General features: G+C 40.1%; 1 protein-coding gene across 2 annotated transcripts; it reads right to left on the reverse strand.

Annotated features, from left to right (window-relative positions):
• Window positions 1-366: 366 nt before the first annotated feature.
• LOC119734965 (vacuolar fusion protein CCZ1 homolog) lies at window positions 367-18010 on the reverse strand. 2 transcript variants are annotated; one of them, XM_038208625.1, is made up of 15 exons: window positions 17766-18010; window positions 13318-13415; window positions 11538-11631; window positions 10322-10444; window positions 9429-9512; window positions 8261-8391; window positions 7861-7905; window positions 7353-7434; window positions 5846-5901; window positions 5468-5585; window positions 4285-4318; window positions 3775-3889; window positions 2540-2686; window positions 1824-1951; window positions 367-880 (listed from the first exon to the last, which is right to left on the reverse strand). In XM_038208625.1, exons 1-15 carry the CDS (start codon window positions 17889-17891, stop codon window positions 825-827), a joined length of 1437 nt encoding a protein of 478 aa, XP_038064553.1. In that variant the 5' UTR covers window positions 17892-18010; the 3' UTR covers window positions 367-824. The 2 variants fall into 2 exon arrangements, with proteins under 2 accessions (XP_038064553.1, XP_038064554.1); XM_038208626.1 differs by having other exon boundaries at window positions 501-880; window positions 2540-2683.
• Between the last annotated feature and the right edge of the window lie 317 nt (window positions 18011-18327).

The raw sequence follows: 18327 nt of genomic DNA on the forward strand, positions 1-18327 counted from the left end.
ATACCCGCAACATTTTTTTTGCGAGACTCTAGCATTATTTTTATATCATTTTAAAGCTTGGAATCTTAATTTTATCCCTGGTAAGTATTGGTTTGATTTTCAAAAGGGTTTTGAAATTATAACCGTTTTCAAGGAAAATCAATCATGCGCATTTTTTCTAATGTGGAAATGCTTCATGTTCATTATGTGACGATCTCGTTGCCTTTTACTTTCTGTGTTTCCTTGTCTTTTCGATCCACGTACACTTTAAATAAATTCACAATATTGTTTTTCGTTTCAAGCTCAGTGTGTTTTAATATAAATCAACTTTTTTTTGTTTTTTTTCAACAGCTTGTTGACTCAAGTTTGCATCTGATGTACCGCATCATCAACTTTCCTTCAAATGGTTGAGTTTGTTTTCTACATGCCTTTATTTGAACACGAATAATTTAAAAATTCTTTTAATTATCAAACCAATACTTGCAAGGGATAAAGTTAACATTCCAAGCTTTAAAATGGTATCAAAATAATGGCGGTACGTATTTCCTCGCCGACACTAGAGCCTCGCAAAAATAAAGTTGCGGGTATTTTGTGACGTAGTGTACATTGTATTAAGTGGTGGACAAAAATGGGTCGGTGGTGGTAGTCATGGTTGATTATGAAAATGACTCCACTCAAATTGATGGGAGCTATTTTGGCACAGTCACTAGGCTAAAACAAGCCAAACCATTTCCCCATACAGATTGACACAGTCGACTTTGGGAGGGTAACGTAGGTCCTGATGTGCATGCTGTACTATCCAGAGTCATATTGCTGGGTCCGGAGGGTTCAAGGATGACGTCTCGTCAATCTAGGAAGAAGATGTTGGTGAAATGTGCAGCGCATAGTCTCTTGACCTCCTCTGGAAAATGATAAACAAATAAACAAACAAAAGTAAGATTTGAAACCTTGCACGGTGGTGGTAGAACTAGTGAAGGTTTGCGGTAACACCATGCGTAAATCTCTTTTGGGAAGATGTGTGGTTCTGAAAAAAAGTTTTTTTCAACCAACTGGTTCTTGTCAGAACCATACATCTTCTCAAAAGAGATTTCCACACGGTGGTACCGCAAAGCTTCACTAGTTAAGCAAACAAACAAATAATGACAAGTGAATAGGACTGGCTTAGCACATTTGTCAACCACATAAGTACATACAGTTTGTATTTCTAAAAGAAAACAAATATATAAGGTACCTAAAGCAAGACCTAAATCTTTTTTTCTTCATTTTCTGCATTCATACTAGTTCAACCAAGAGAGATGTCAGAAACATGAAAAAAAGTTGAAACTTAGAATTAAGCAACACTGCTTTTTTTTTAATAATTCTTTTCCTTTGAGTGAGTTTTAGAAGCATGTTGGTTTTTCTGCCAGAAGTAAATGTACATAGGATCATTTGTCTATTTTTTGCATTTTTTCGTCTGAAGCAACAAAATAGCTCAAAATTAAGGTGCATAACAACTAACCTGTGGGAGTTTTAGCTCAGTGGCAACTATACATTTTGAGAAAGCAGAGAAACATTTGCACACTTTTTAGGTCTCGTAACTGAATTCTGTTGTTTAAGAACAGTGTGCCCGTGGACACACTTTTTTAAACTGCTTTTAATTAAGGTTTTCTGCTGAACAATTCCATTTCAGGCAGAATAATTTCACGGGGTACTTGGTACCATCCCTGTCGTCACTTTTCTGAAAGATTTTTTTATGAAATTGGTAGGTTTGTTTCCACGTTTTTGCAAATGTTCCTACATGTTTCTAAGAGAGAGCTTTCTGGAGAAAGTAACAAGTTGATGTTCTAGTTCTTTCTTTTCCTTACCGTTTATTTCCGTGAGGGTTGCATTTTTCTGATTGATGACGACGTAGAATTCTCGCTGGTCAGATTTCTTGCCGACGACCCAACAATCTGACATGGTCTTCATTAACGTCTCACCGTCCTCTTCAAATCTGAAACAAAATGCCATAACAAATTAGTTTAAAACTCATTAATTCAAACTTCTCAGAAATGGAAGAATGACTAACAATTTGTCACAAAAAGAAGGTGAGAAAAGTGATAACAAAGCTAGAGTTTAAAAAAACCCTGGTAAATGCTGAAATGAGACTGGGATTACAAAATGGGCCTTATTCACGAGTCGGCCATGTTGAATTGAAAGTGAGGTAAAATCATTTTTGGAACTTGCGAAGAGAAATGAAAGCAAGTACATTACTAAATAATTCAAGTCTGCTTAAATGAATAATTTAAAATTTGTAATTAAACATTCCCTAATGTTTTAAGCCAGATTAAAAAAAAAATAAAGTAACATAAGGCTGCATAAATAGTATGGTGCCATTCCATGCAACAGTTAACAATTTATGAAATACATTCAGGGAACACAACAAAAATGGCTACCTCATGAATAAGGTCCATGGCAATTAGATCAATCCTCTTTCACTAACATGTTTGCAGAATAGGAATCCTTAAATATAAAAAAGAATTATTTGAAAAAAGTACTAATGCTATAATTTGCTGTGCTTCTTTTCAAGAGAACTTTTCACCTTGTAAAATCTGCATTGATGTCGCTAATGAGTCGAACCATTTCGGGACTTATCGTTGCGCTGGATGTCTTGCGGTTGTGTACCGTTGTCTTCTGGGCCAAGTTCATCTGATTGAAGTAGACAAACTTGAAATCTTGACTGGCACTACTGAGGCAGGAGTAAAATGATAACACAACACATTTCAAAATGAGGACAAACTCTCTCCACCAATATTTAAATATATCAAATATAATATTTGAAGCTGGCAATGAGCAATACAACATTTCAAAAAAACAACCCCAAAACTCAATAGACCCCTCTCATAAGACGCCATCTTCGCAAGAACATTACAACTGCATGTTCAACGCCATCAGGTGTGTGCGCCCGCAGTGTGCAAAATGTTCTAAACACACGCACATGTTGCTCGAAATTTCTTTGAAATACGGCGCAGCCGATGCGCGTCACAAAAAATTGACACCCAAAATGCCGATGCATGTGACAATCAGTAGGAAGTGATGTCATTTGAGAGAGACCTATAAGAGTACACAACAGGTAGGCTAGGCTGACTGCCTATTTGTGCACAAATTAATATTGAAATGAAGTTGAGCCCGTGTTAAAGGTTGTGAGAATGCAGAATAAGGAACTAGCCATTCTCCTACTCTATCGGGCATGCAACTGGGAATTTAGAAGAACCAAGGACATTCCAAACCACACAAGACTTTGCACAGTGTTTTTCAATTTGTAATGGCATTCCTGAGAAGTTAAAAACGAGGAAATCAGCAGGTCCGAGGAAAAGTTGCATGCCTGCTCTACGCTTCAATGCTTATATGAAGATGCTACAGGTTTGTAAACATTCAGAGTAAACTATTTGTGTGTGCTTTGCGTCATGCCTGCGATAGGTGTGTGAACCAGTGTGTACGTGTTCTACATAACCCCTGAGGACAGACACACAAAGGGAGAACAACAGATCCTTTCAGTCCTCGGGAGTTGGGTCTTTTGTTCAAAACGGGACTCTGTAGTAGGTTCGTGTGCTTAGTCTATGGGAGAATGTTTTATTACAGGGACAAAGGGAAACACAAAGCATTGTCCTCGGGAGTATAGTAATACAAGAGTGTATGCACAGTGTGTCCCTCTCATTAGTGGTCATGTAGCCCCATCTACTGTCCACACACGGAGTCCACATCTGTGTGAAATATGGAGCCATACTCAGGCAGTGGTCAGACTTATAGTTACCAGTACTAAGTATCTGTTTTTACCTGCTTCCTTTCCTGTTTGCGTACTGTTCCCCAATGTCCGATGCCAGACTACTGAGTTGTGGACCAATGAAACTGTCAATATTTTTATACCAGTCTAATGGTGGTATAGTTGAACCTGATGACAAAAACCAGAATAGAACATTCAACCATAATCATCCGTTTTGTATCACAAAGTGAACACTTTTCAATGATTGATATCAATAATAAGTTCTAAAAGTTCAAGTGATGGGAATGCTCCCTGTGAATGACTTTCCACAAAAGAAGGAAAACTTAACAATCACTAGCAGTAACTTATTACAAAATTTAGTCCAATGGGGTTTTGTGTGTGAAAGATACATAAATGTAGTATAGGTCAATAGATATGAAAGGCTAGACTACCAGCTACCACACATACTGTGGCCTTTGTAGCCTCATGTTTTGTCCTTTGTGTATCCTTGGAATCAATTTTGAATGACACTCCCGTCCTGAAAGTTGAGAGAAAATAAATCGACCACTTCAAGGTTAACTTACCGTCAACCATCAGGCATACTGTTGCACTGAGGGCCTGCAGAAGAGAAATACAAATGTTTATTCAAAAGTGCCAATTTTATTGAAAAGTGCCAATTTATCAATAGATGAACCTTTTTCTGGTGGGGGAGGGGGGGGGGGGGGAGGGGTGGATGGGGGATGCTAATCATCCTTACTTGCAGCAGAAGCTGAATTGCGAAGGACGCAGCTACAACATGGTCAAGCCAAAGGCACGTAAAGGTGCCTTAGGCAGCTGCCATACGACCAATATCTGACCACGGCCAGAATGAAAGTGTTGATTTTTGTGGAGGAAGGGACACCAGAGAAGCCAGAGAACAACCCACGTGGCACAGGAGAAAATCAACAACTCTTCTCACATATGACCCTAGTCGGGAATCAAACCCTGGCCACAGTGGTGAGGGGCGAGAGCTTTATGCACTGCGACACCAATGCCACCCTATTTTAAATTTAACTTTTATAATAGCTCTGTATGGAATAGGCTCCAATGTACATGTGACATCTTACTGGACAGGGTGAGTAAAAAAAACTAAACCCAAATGTCGGGACCATTGTTTTACTGAAGTTCTGCATGTAGCACTTTCAAAATCTAGAATATGAAAGCCCAATTCATAAGCTTTCTTTTAGTACAAGAATCCTTCAAATCACTCATGTACTTTTCAAGTTACGGAGTTTTAAACACAACCACCATTTTAGAGTTCTGTCCAGGGATCAAACAAGTTCAGTGTTCTTTCAGCAAAACGAAAACAAATCACATAAGGATGTGCGTGAATTGTTTTCGTTTTGCTTAAAGACCGTACACCTTTTTGTGATCCGTGGAAAGACCTTTAAAACGGTGGTTGTGTTTAAAACTCTGTAACTTGAAAAGTACATGAGTGATTTGAATGATTCTTGTACTAAAAGAAAACTTATGAGTTGGGCTTTCATACCCTAGATTTTGAAAGTGCTACATGCAGAACTTCTCTAAAACAATGGTCCCGACATTTTTTATTATTTGTTTTACTCACCCTGTACTTGAGAACCATTTCCCTCATCACGCATGCTGGTATACACAGCTTATATAAATGGTGAATGATAAACAGTGCATATGAACCGGCCAAACACTCAATGTTAGAACACATAACATCTTTGATTTTGTTCACACAGAGTCTATTGTGTTTGGACCTACCCTGTAGACAACAAGGTGCAGCTCTTCTATGTGGGATCCATTATTGACAAAGATCTTTGGAGGTCGAATTTGACTGGAAGACTGTTGGTCGTGAGGATCTGTCGGCCCCGTCACAAATCTGACAAAACATGACGACAAAGAGATGTGCAGAAATTGAACATCAAATTTAAGTGCAGCATAAAAAGTCTTATGAAATAAAATGGTCCTATGAAAATAAACCGACAAATCCTAGTATGCATGTGGAAGTTATCATTAGCCACAAACTTGAACCTGATAGTCTATACAACACAAAAATATTCAAATAAAGTCATGTAATAGTCAAGTCAAAGCTACATTAATTAACACTTTAATTAATACTACAGCAAAATATTAACTTACTTGCCATAGTGCGTGCTACCTAGCGTCTGGTTTGATTTGATTGTAGTTTCCTTAAGCTGGAAAAAATTACATAAGCAAAAATGAAAAACAATTACTGCACATACCAGAATAAATATGTAAAATACTACATCTGGCTTACAGGAAGTCAAGTCTGTCCCGAGTGTCTATGGCCCATTAGGCCAGTGTTTATCTCCAGTTTCCCTGGCATGAAATGAATATTTCTATTCCCCCTGAATGAGATGCCAGTCCATCGCAGGTTACTCCCCAGCTAATGCCAGTACCCATTTATACTCCTGTGTGGAGAGAGGCAAGTGGGGATGAAGTGGCTTGCCCAAGGACACAACACATGACCAGCAGCTGGATTCGACCCCCTGACCTCTGATCATGAGTCACAAACCCTAACCACCTGGCCACACTCCACACATTACATTGGGCTTAATGATTCCATTTTGTACAAGTTCAAACAGTGTGTCACTGCAGTGACTGACTGTCAGGATTCAAATAGAATCCTTCTACAACTGCTAAAGAAGTTTGCATAAATTCATTTAGTCAACTTTAACATGAACACTGACATTACAAAGTTTTGGTTACGACCAAATTTTATAGAGTCAGCATGCAAACCACTGTCTGCAACCCTTTTACAGTGATCCTTCTTTGGAAATTTTGGAGAAATTTCATGCTTGTATCGATAAGGCTTAATTGGTGAGCTAGGATTAGGTCTTTACAGATCGAACGCCAATGTTATGTGATATAGATATACATGCAGGTGGCATGATAAATCATGGCTCATCCATTACTGCGGTTTATACTAATTGGTTGGCATGTGCGGTCTGCTGTGCAGTCACAGCAGGTTTCACTGTGACTTACCATAGGTATTGCTCCAAGATTTCGTTCATAACTGAAACCTGTCCAATAGCGCTCCGCACTAATGTTAAAAATAGAAGCAAGTACCCGGATCTCAGACAAGCATGCTGTACGAACTTCTCATGTGAAGATTACGCACACGCTTGCAACACCGTTTCTATGCGAATGTATGCGGCCAGATGTGCATGTATGTGCGGGCGTGATTGTTCGAAAGTTTGTCTGACATCAGGGATATGAGCGCATACGGCGCAGAGCAAACTTGACGTCACAAGTGCGGAGTGCTATTAATTGCAGATATGATTACGGATATGATGAACAGTTTGGGGAGGTCCAGCAGATTTCCTATGAATGGGAGTTGACTGTATGACTGAAGCATGTAAATTAAAGTCATTTTCTGACCAATATGACTCCGCAAGAAACTACCAAAAATACTTCTCAAGATTCCCCCTTGGATTGGATATTTGTTCACTGGAGATTATTGAAAAATGCCAGTATTCACTTATACCACTGGGACAGAGGCAAATGGGGTAAAGTGGCTTGCCCAAGGACACAGTGTATTTGATCATGAGTAACAAATGCTAAACATAAGCCATACTCTTTTCTATGATGGCATAATGGGACAACAATGACAAGCTGAACCTACCTCTGTGTCTAAGGACGTTGGGAATAAACTAGTGGTAAGGTATTTATACAAGATCCTCATGTCGTCCTGCTCAAGACCACTCCTGGAGAAATTGAAAAGTCAGCATTTGACACTAGTTGATGGATATACCAGGTATGGAGAAATTATATCAAATTAAACTTTTATACACTGTTACTTAGCAACGATAAGAGGTCAAAAAGATTACAGTCAACTGGTTCCATGATAAACTTTCTCAGTTAATTTTGACTTGTTTTTAAAAGATCCAGGACACAATTGAAACAAACACACTGGTGTGAGTGTTTGAAAACTTCCAGACAAAATAAAAAAAAGTGTCTATCTTTGTTTGAAATACCTGATTTTGTCTCCCCCTTTTAAATTTAACCAAAAATGTGCAAAAGAAACCGAAAGCTTCCTTAGAATTGGTTACTTCCTAAAACATAAATTGAAGCCAACCACAATATGTTGGTCTGGAGCTGTGTTTTCAGTCAATAGTTGATGAGTGACTTACCAAACAAGTTGATCATTGTACAGGAATGCTGTGTACTTTATTTGACTGCAATTAGAAAGGACAGTGAAAGCTAATCAAGTCTTTGGGTGGTTCTCAGGCCTTTTACAGCTAGCCACATCTTTTACTTCTTAATAAGCACCCTCGATATATCGATATTACTCGATTATTTGATATTATTTTGATATTGATATCGCCAATAACAGTTTTTTTAATCATTTTGAAATATCAAAATTTTATATCGAGCAATGGTATCAAAAATATAAAAAATGCGTCTGATTATCGAAAAAATAAATCTCCTGTTTGTGTTTTTACTTTGGGTTTCATGTTTACTGTATAATAATATAAAACTAAGTGGCAAGTTGTGCTTTTCAGGGGCCTATGTTACATCTAAAACACTTACCTAAACGATGCCTCTACGAGGTTGATAAAACACTGTATTCTCAGGTAGGTGTTCTTGTCAAGTGGAAGGAATAGGATACCATTGTGGATCTCAAGGATGTCACTGTGACTCAACCTGAGGGTCAAGAGATACTGGGAAGAAAAAACACGGCAAAATTATCAGGAGTCGATAAACAAGTAAAACATTAGACATAAAAGTTTAAACCAACCCTAAAAGTTCAAACCAACCCTATTTTACACATATGGGCTTTTGCATTAAAGACAGATTGCACTTTGTTCCTCCCGACAAGAGTAAGGACACACTGCACATATGCATGTGCACACACACTTGTTCCATAGTTGTGAGGACCATACACCTGATGAGCGATATATATTGTGGGGACCAAAGATGCTGTTGGGCAGTGTTGTAGTCTAGTACATTTCCATGTGTACTTGTTCTACCCCCCCCCCCCCCCCCCCCCCCCCCCCCCCCCCCCCCCCCCCCCCCCCCCGAGGACTGAAACACACACAAAGCCTTAAGGGAGAACAAAAGATCCTTTCGGTCCTCGGGAGTTGGGTCTTTTGTTGGCAACAGTCCTCTGTAGTAAGTTTGTGAGCTTAGTCTATGGGAGAGTGTTATATTACAGGGACAAAGGAAAACACAAAGCATTGTCCTCCAGAGTATAGTAAAACAAGAGTGTGTATACGAGTACGAGTACTTTGCCATGTGTATGAGTACAAGTAATTTGTCCTGAGTACGAGTACAAGTACAAGGTAATTTCTTCCATGAGTACTGATACCAGTACCAAGAAATGTACTTGAGTACGAGTACAAGCACCAGTTCTTTTCACAAGTAGGAGCAACATTTAATGGGTACACATGTTCTCAAGCACAACTCCCAACCCCAAACACAATTTCAACGTTAGTCCATTTCAGCAACTGCATCTTCCAATCTACTACATTTGGAGAGTATAGACTCTGTGAATGAATTGAAGCCAGGTCTATGTGACCACATTCCCCACGTGGCAGTCTCCCTCATGGCAGTCTCTCCCAACTCTCTCGCTCTCAAAAAATAAAATAGATTGCTGCTATAGAGGCCTGCTACGTGCCCTGCCGTTCAAGTAAGCTGGGCACCTCAAACAATAAAAAACTCTACAGAAAACGATCCTGATCTCAAGAAGAACATGTACCCGACTGTAGAAGTGTTCTAGCCTGTGCTTGAGTTGATCAATTCCATTGTTCTCCATGATGGATGTGAAAGACCCCATAAAAAGCTGCGACGAAGAAGAGAAGACATACATATTAAACATGTTACCAGCGAGAAGACAAAAAAATACACCAGTACATTCACTAAATGCTGTACGAGTCTGTTGCATAATGTGAGTTACATTATCGAAGAAGTTAAACAACCAACCAACAAACTTACCATAGATTAGAAAATGACTAACTTTGGTAGTACATGTATTTTGTAGACTCCTACCGATGTTACTTTAAATGGAGCGTTGTGCTAAGATTTGGTTGAAATGCAGTAATATGCTATAATGTGGCTGCAGGCTGTTAGCTTTTAGCATATTTGGGTAAGTTCCCAGCAAATATCTTACTGCCTTTTCAAATACGAAGTGCCTAAATAAAAGGTATTACTTTTGTTAAGCTTTCATGGCAACAACAAAAACTTCAGCATGGATGCCTAATACAGCTACCCACTACTAAGACGTTACGATGTTAAGGGTTTATCCTAAACTCTTAGCTGTTATTCTAAGAATCTGCTTGATCTTCCCAAATCCAATGCTGTGTAAGAGCTCAGTGGCATTTTCTTTGGTCTCTATCTCCTCCACTGAAAATAATCAAGAAGAGATGAGTTTGGAGGATTGAGATAGTATCCAATTTTTATGTGGCGGCAGTTGGAGGACTTTGAAGGATTGAGGATGCATCCTAGCCAAAAGGCCCTTGGGGTTAAGCCCCTTGCTCAGTAATAGTGGCTGGATGCTACCTTGCTTGATCCTGCAACATCCTCCTGTTGGAATTTGAAGGATATGGGAGGATTAGGGAGAACACAGATACAACTTGTGAGATGAGAGCCTACCTTGAAGAGCTTGTAGGCGTGTTTGAGGACAGCTGAGTAGACCGAGTCCTGGATGTCTTCTTCGTGGTATTCATGATATGTCTTACCATCTTTTGTCTTTTCGCTGAAAGGCACTGTTATGATCTGCAATAAAAAAGCCAGTGGAACCATTGGTTGTTTGGATTTAGAATCATGACAGGATTAGTCTGGTATAAACATCATCACTGGTTGGATGGCACAGACAACCGTTGTCATGAGTTGTAATTTAGTTTAAAATTCAAACACAAGTCAATCGCAAGTCATCCAGTTTCAAGTCAAGTTGCTATTCAAATGAATTGCGACTTAAAGATATTCCTTTTTAATGTGCATCCTCTGTTACTTGTGATTGACTTGTACATTGGACATGACCTCAATTCTAAGCAACCTGTTGTTTGGTGGGAATCACTGGCCATTTTCATCCTGAAGCAAGTACTGACTATATTGTACGTAGGATGTTTGTTGAAGTCTTGGTCTGTAGTTCTCATGAAATATAATACTTGAATACTCTCACACAACATGTATTTCATTAAAATCAACGTTGCCCTGTTTCTTAAGACATACACAGACCCAAAGGGTGAAATTACAATAAGCCATTCGCGAGTTAAATTTGAATAAAATCTGGAACGCTGACTTAATCCAATGCTTTGCACGTTTTAAGTTTGCATTCTCCCAACCAAAGAGACTGTTACTATATCACGTGATTCGGGGCAAGCATTATGCTAGCAACCCCCAGCTCCGGCATGGTCTGGTGTCTTTGTGCCATTCTCACCCATTGTGAACAAGATATTGGTGCCGAGCGTCTCTTACGTAACTATGCAAGAGCTTGCCCCAAATAATGTGATTAGCAACAGCATCTTTGGTGTGGAGAATTCAAAGTTAAAATGTGCCAAGCATTCTGAGCAAGTCAGTGCACCAGATGTATTTCAAATGTAAATCCCAAAGGGTATATAGGTTACTCGCAAATGGCTTATTGGACATTGGACATCATTTAGTGACCAGTTGCCAATTTTAGCTAAACACATATTGTGCTGTAAGTGCAATCTTATTAATTGTAAAAATCTTTAAAAATTGTTTGTGCTTGGCCAGTTTTGTCTGAGCAATTTTGTATCCTATTTGACATTCTGCAGACCCAGGCACAAATACCTAGATGTGGACTGTAACTTTTCAACAGCCACCTCAACTCTGGACTGCTACTGACCATTATTATGCTGAAATCCTTCTCAGGCTGTAGGTAAAGATGTCTGGTCTTCTGTGTGTGCATAGATTCACATGGACGTTCTGTTGAAAAGGTTCTGGAATTGTGTGGAAAAAAATATATTAAGAGAAAGGTTTTATTTTGATCAACCTAAATTCCTTGAGCATTGTTATGTTACCCTTCCTGAATCCTCTAAATTTCTTCATTGAAAACCAATGACACATGTTTTGTACACTAGCTTTCAAGGGGCATCAAGCCTCTGTGGCTGGTCTGTACCTTACCACTAATTGAAGATCCTCCAAAACCTCCTGGTGTACTTTGAAGGGTCTGGGAAGGTTTGTGTCAAAAACAAAAAATATTCAAAGCTGAGCAATATGTAAAACCCTATAAAACCCCGCAGCTTAGTTTTCAGGTGAGGGTATCTGAAGTGTAACGCCGCCTTCAGGTCAACCTTCGACGACACAGATCAGTCAAAGACTGACTTCTCAGGATCAAGCTGCGCCTGAGCTACGGCCGCCGCGAACATATCAGTCGTTAATTTTGTTACGACCCGAGTGTAACTGCGATGATATTAAGATGATAGGCATCAGTTGGCACTCAAAAAAATTAACAGGTGCAAGACTAGAATAAAATTTGAACTTCTGCGCCGCGACAGAACGTGTTCCTGACAGGCGGGAATCAATCGCAATCGACCTGTGTGAAGTTATAAAGTCGTGTGTGCATCAGGATCAACTTATTCCATTGTGTAGACAAACAGCGTGAGGCAAAAATGGCGGAATGAACAGACATGGCCGTGGAAGATCATGTGATTGTTATCAACATGCACTCAGCCATTTTGAAGATGTCACATGATCATGTCTACGCGGAGGAATTGTTGTCATGTCGTGGGTGATTATTTTGTGTCGAGATATCTCTTGTTCCACTAGGATCACATCATTTCTCAGTTTTGTGACCCGAGCATTACTTTTCTGCTTAAAACCGACGGTTCTGTTGCGGCTCAAGTCGACCTGAGGGCAGCTGTACAGTAACTGTGTCACACACAGAGAGTCAGTGCAGAAAAATATCCAGCAATGTGGAGAGCAGTGAAACGTGACCCAATCTGCCTGCTTGCCCTGAGTTTAACCACACAAAAGAAGTTTGTGAAGGGATTTGAGGTGTTATCCTTATATTAGGGGGGTTCAATTACTCTAATTTTAAAGTTGAACAAAGAAAGTGACTGGAGTGGGATTTGAACCTATGACCTCCGGATAACCATTCTGGTGCTCTGCCAACTGAGCTATCCAGTTCTATGATGATGGTTACCCGTTTATTCAATGTCTTCGTTCGAGAACCACTAGTCAGAATCCATGAACCCGTATATACCATGCAGCCAGGGGTCACCCCCCCCCCCCCCCCCCCCGCCCAAGTCTTGATGTTTGCAACATTAGCAATGCTGCAAAGCCGGGAAATAGCAAACGGGGATCCTTCAGGAAGGATGCGGCTTTTTGTTACAAATGTTTAAAATAAACCACAACGGGAAACTGAGCAATAAAATTAACCAAAAAAAGAGTATAAAGTGCAGTTCATGTTCCTATGTGGAAAGTGTTTAAGTATCAAATTGCACATGAATGTCATCCCTTTATTGACTTGCTGTTACTATCATTGTTCATCCATGGTAATATGTTTGAACTACGTTTTTTAATTTCTTGGGTATGACTTTTCGTGAAATTCCAAGCATATTGAAATGGGCTATTTATTCATGGACAGGTCATAAAATGTGAGGGACTGCAGTGCCTGTTCTTACTCAGTGAATTTGATGACTGCTTCACTCAAACCAACATTTTTGATCTGGTTATCAATGCTTGTATTCCTTGGATGATAGAAGAGAATCTTCTTTTCTTCCTGCAAATGAAGCAAAGTAATTATTAATTAACATCATTAATATAAAAACACAAGGCTAAATTACCTTGGAAGATGTTTGCAGATGACACAAACCTAAGATACTATCTCTAAAAGACAAGAGGCTCTGAGAAGGACTTCTTTTTAATTGTCATTAGGGGAATGCTTAGATCCCAGAATGTGCAGTGCTCAACGCAGGACCACATTATTGTTTAGGCCCAAAAAAAAATTAGTTCTGCTTCCGATTACAAGGTATTAGAAAATAGGTTAGGTAGGTAGGGAATTTTGTTTTTGTTGGCAAATTTTTTGTGTAAGATCATATGCAGGTGTCTGCGACTCTGCGTGTAGTCAAGGGTAAAAGGTAGTAATTGATAATTCTCAGGTTTTTTCCCCTAGAGGTACCTCTAGGGTGGGTTGAAATCCCTCAAATGTCAAACAAAAATGTGAAATTTACCAGAATTTCGTTCACCAAGATCACAGGAGTCTTGCACTCGGCTGTCTCTCATCATTTGCCGTCAACTGAGGGCGCTCTTATTCTCTTGACCAACTACAGTGCAGCTTTCATTCCGAGAGTGTTTTCGTACCTCACGCGATGAAAGGAAAGCCACGCTTTAGAGAATGATGATGATGAGAGACAGCCGAGTGCGAGACTCCTGTGATCCTGGTAAACGAAATTCTGGTAAATTTCCCATTTTTGTTTACATTTGAGGGATTTCAACCCACCCTAGAGGTACCTATCCACATCAGATAATACTTGTGAAATTTTGAGGCCGAACATTTCTGGACAGGAGAGTTTGGAGGTTTGAAACAATTGAGAATTTTCTGCTACAGCAACTTCAATTGGTCTTTCTGTAAGGTTTGTAAAAACCTTACAGTTCTGGAAGTATAAGATAACCTAATCAACTTTGAGGGCAAAAATCACCTTTTTTAAACATTTGGAGATGGTCGGGCGATAGTAGGGTCCTAGGATCATAAAGTATTTGGTGGTATCAATAACCTCTTATTGTCGCACAGGCCTTGTTGGAGGCTGCCATTTTGAATTCAGGAAAAATTGACTGGCATCAGACCAATAACAGGGCACTTTGATTGGTCACTTGGATTGGTCGCCATGGCGACCAATCAAAGTGCCCTGTGATTGGTCTGTCTGATGCCAGTCAATTTTTCCAGAATTCAAAATGGCAGCCTCCAACAAGGTATGTGCGACAAGGATGTTTCCTGAATTGAAGGTGAAATTTCTCTTTTCTTCCTAAAGGTATGTGAACCTAACCACCACCATTTGTATTTTCAATTCTCACTGAAGCCTACAGGGGCGCATCAGGCAGTTTGAGGACTGTTTTGGGGTTTAAATCTGAAGATTTTGATAGGGGGTACGAGTGAAAATGATTTTCTGTCAACACAAAATACCTCTCAACAACCCTTTCGCATCAAAAACGTTTGTATTTACAAATGTATTTGTTTTCTTACTCACATTCACTATTTTTTTCAAAAGAAACCTCCGTTGTTTTTACAAATTCGCTTCGTCGCGATAACTACTTCACAATTTGATGTCGCAGTGACATGTGCGTTAATGCTACATTGTAGCTCAATGCGGCGACGACTGGTTCCCGCGGCCAATTTAGAAGACATGATGAAAATGCAGTAACCAGTCTGTGCAAAGCCATGCTAGCGCTAGCATGGCTATGCACGGCAGGCCAACGCGGTGCACTGTCAACTGGTCAGTCGGATTCGACATCGTAAAAATGCCAAGAACACATCGATGGAGAGGGAACATTTTTGCAAGTTAATTCACAGAACTCGATCTCTCTTGTCTGTGTATGTATTTTCCGTGTTCAAGAGTTCATTTTGACTTTGAGATGGCACTACTTGTATTTGGAGTGATACGATGCAGTGTGTTTGCCCAAAATTGTCCACCGTAAAAACGAGGTCTGTCGCCCGCTGGCCACACAAGCATTCACGCATGCATTACGGAGTTTTGGCCATTTTTCCCGTCTTGACTAGCGTTGTGCATATGGTGCGCAAGGCCTGAATTTTCCGTTATTTTTTAAGAATTATTGAACGTAAATATATTGACAATAATTAAGGTAGGTGTTATTCACTTTGTGTGGCCATTTTGTGTATAGCTTTCGTAGTGCAATGGAAATAGTTCAGGCTAAATCTTCGCATATAATTAAATACCCCATTCAATCAGCATAAAAAATTGGCAAAAAAAAATTCCGACAGACCGTCCCTATTTTTGAAAGGCATATTATCGGAAGCAGAAGTATTTTTTGTGTGGCCTTATTGATACCGCCATGTACTTTATGATCGTAGGACCCTACTATCGCCCAACCATCTCCAAATGTTAAAAAAGGCGATCCACAGAGTCCTAGCTACTCGGACTAGTACAGCACAGCAACACCGTTGCCACACTGGTGGGGCTACATAAGTAAGTACTTAACATCCCCCAAAATAACATGTTGCATAATGGTTAGCCCCATCAATGTGGCCAATTTACTGGACACCCTCCGTAAATAAAGGCCACACTTCGAACAAGTACAAAAACATGTAGAACTTTGTCAAATTTTGATTTTCACATTTAGGCTTAGTTTGTTGTTTATTTTTGCTTTAGAAGCATACTCACCCTCTTTATAGGCTAATCAGAAAGTGTTGCCTTTTTCAGATGTCTATTTTTCGTGAAATTTCATGTTGAAATTTTGATACGCAATCGTGTGCAAATAAATCTGACATCTGAAAAAGGCAAGTTCCAAGTGTGGCCTTTATTTACGGAGGTAGTCCAGTAAATTGGCCACATTTATGGGGCTACATAATGGTATATTAAAAAGCGATACATTTTGAGTGTTTCTACGCAACTCAGGAGTGAGGCGTTGTTATTGACACCACATTTATGGGTCTACAAATACAATGGTCTAGGGTCCAAGTTACTCGGACTAGCGTGGAACCAGATGAAGATTCCTAGTCTTGGTAAAAAAAATTTAAGTCCCCAAAATCAGTCACTGCGTATGTTCAGTGCCGTGCTGGTATGAATGAAACTGAAAACAATTGCAATCGGGAACCGGTTCAAATCAAGGTCAAATATCCACCCCCTTTTTCTTAGTGATCCGTCATGTCTGTGGCTTTGGAGGGTCGGAGAACCATTTGGTTGATAGTCTTGTTCCAAGAGCCAAAGATCCTGATGTTGAATATTGTCAGGTCAGGGAACCAGACGGTCGACTCGCGTAACGCACTGCAAATTTTACTAGTCCGAGTAACTTGGACCCAACTTATCGCCTTTTTAACACTCGGACATGGTCTGGCGATAGTGGGGTCCAAGCTAATGGTTATATGCCGAGCAACACAATTCTGTCATTGACCCAAAAACCCAACATTGCCCAACAAAAACATCAGATTTCACCCTCAAAACGGCCTCCAAATTACTAGATATGCCACCTGAGGTACAAGTAGACATCGATAATTAAGATGGTTGTACTGAAGTTTACTTGCGATCCGGATGAAAAGTGAAATTTCCTGTTCAATTCCGAGAGCTCCCCTCGAGATCGTGAACACGTTAAATTTCCGACTCACGTTTGAATTGCGATGTGGTCTTCATGCCCAGCGTTCATTCGATGGTCCCCGTATCCCGAGTGATATTCCGTTACCGAGGGCGCGCAATGCAACCGAGCGCGCGCGATGCATCGATTATGATAATGAGTAGACTGGATCACGTTTGTAAACACAGGTGCATTTTGAACGATAATAGGGAATCGGGAACTAGGGCAGATTTTATGGACGGAAACTGGTTCAAGCTAGTTCCTGACTCCCTTTCATCGTTCAAAATGCATTTGTGTTTACAAACGTGATCCAGTCTCCTCATTATCATAATCGATGCATCGCGCGGCTCGGTTGCATCGCGCGCGCTCGGTAACGGAGTCGCACTCGGGATACGGGGATCATCGAATGAACGCTGGGCATGAAGACCACATCGCAATTCAAACGCGAGTCGGAAATTTAACGCGTTCACAATCGCGAGGTGAGCTCTCGGAATTGAACGGGAAATTTCACTTTTCATCTGGATCGTAAGTAAACTTTAGTACAACCATCTTAATTATGGATGTCTACTTGTACCTCAGATGGCGTATCTCGTAATTTGGAAGCCGTTTTGAGGGTGAAATCTGATGTTTTTGTTGGGCAATGTTGGGTTTTTGGGTCAATGACAGAATTGTGTTGCTCGGCATATAACCATTAGCTTTGGACCCCACTATCGCCAGACCATGTCCGAATGTTAAAAAGGCGATAAGTTGAGTCCAAGTTACTCGGACTAACATTTTACTAATAATTCAATTCTTCCCGAAATAAGTGCAACGCGATTCAACTCACCTCACCCTCTTTCGGACCGAGTGTTGGGTTATAAATGAAGAATTGCTGCAGCATCACACAGCTCCTGGGAGTGGACGTCATGGTGTCGGTGAGAAAACTTCCCCGGTTCTGATATCCAAAATACATGAGCAGTATATCTGACAAAATTCAGGCAAACATTAGCCATTAAATTTCAACAAGTTCCGAGCACGTTGACCCGACGTACCCGTACATGTATGGAAACTCCCTCATATTTTGGACAATCCATTACCAAATGGGGGTCACACAGTATTGATCGACTAATTGTATGTGAACAATGACATTAAAATGCAGAAAAATAAAAATATGAATACTACACAAATTTATTCAAAATGCCTTTCGGTTCACGAACTTACCAGTTTGTCGACGGAACAATTTCAGATCAAAATGTTTTGAGATGTCTACAATAGTTCCAACCTGTACCTTAATCAACGCTCCCGCAAATGCAATAAGTTCCGAGGTCAAAGGTTGTCGTATTTATTTGCATGTTATTTTTTAGATCTTGTCAACACGGACGAACAGGAACAGCTGATTGCATGCATAC

Source organism: Patiria miniata, unplaced genomic scaffold (assembly GCF_015706575.1).
Source record: "Patiria miniata isolate m_02_andy unplaced genomic scaffold, ASM1570657v1 HiC_scaffold_28, whole genome shotgun sequence".
Taxonomy (NCBI): domain Eukaryota; kingdom Metazoa; phylum Echinodermata; class Asteroidea; order Valvatida; family Asterinidae; genus Patiria; species Patiria miniata.

Coding starts and splice junctions, on each gene's coding strand:
- LOC119734965 (XM_038208625.1), bottom strand. CDS start 17,891: ATGTATTTTGGATATCAGAACCGGGGAAGTTTTCTCACCGACACCATG. Junction 10,445..11,537: donor AGGATTTCAGCATAATAATG/GTCAGTAGCAGT, acceptor TTTTTATTGCAG/ATCATAACAGTGCCTTTCAG. Junction 7,906..8,260: donor CTCGTAGAGGCATCGTTTAG/GTAAGTGTTTTA, acceptor TTCTAATTGCAG/TCAAATAAAGTACACAGCAT.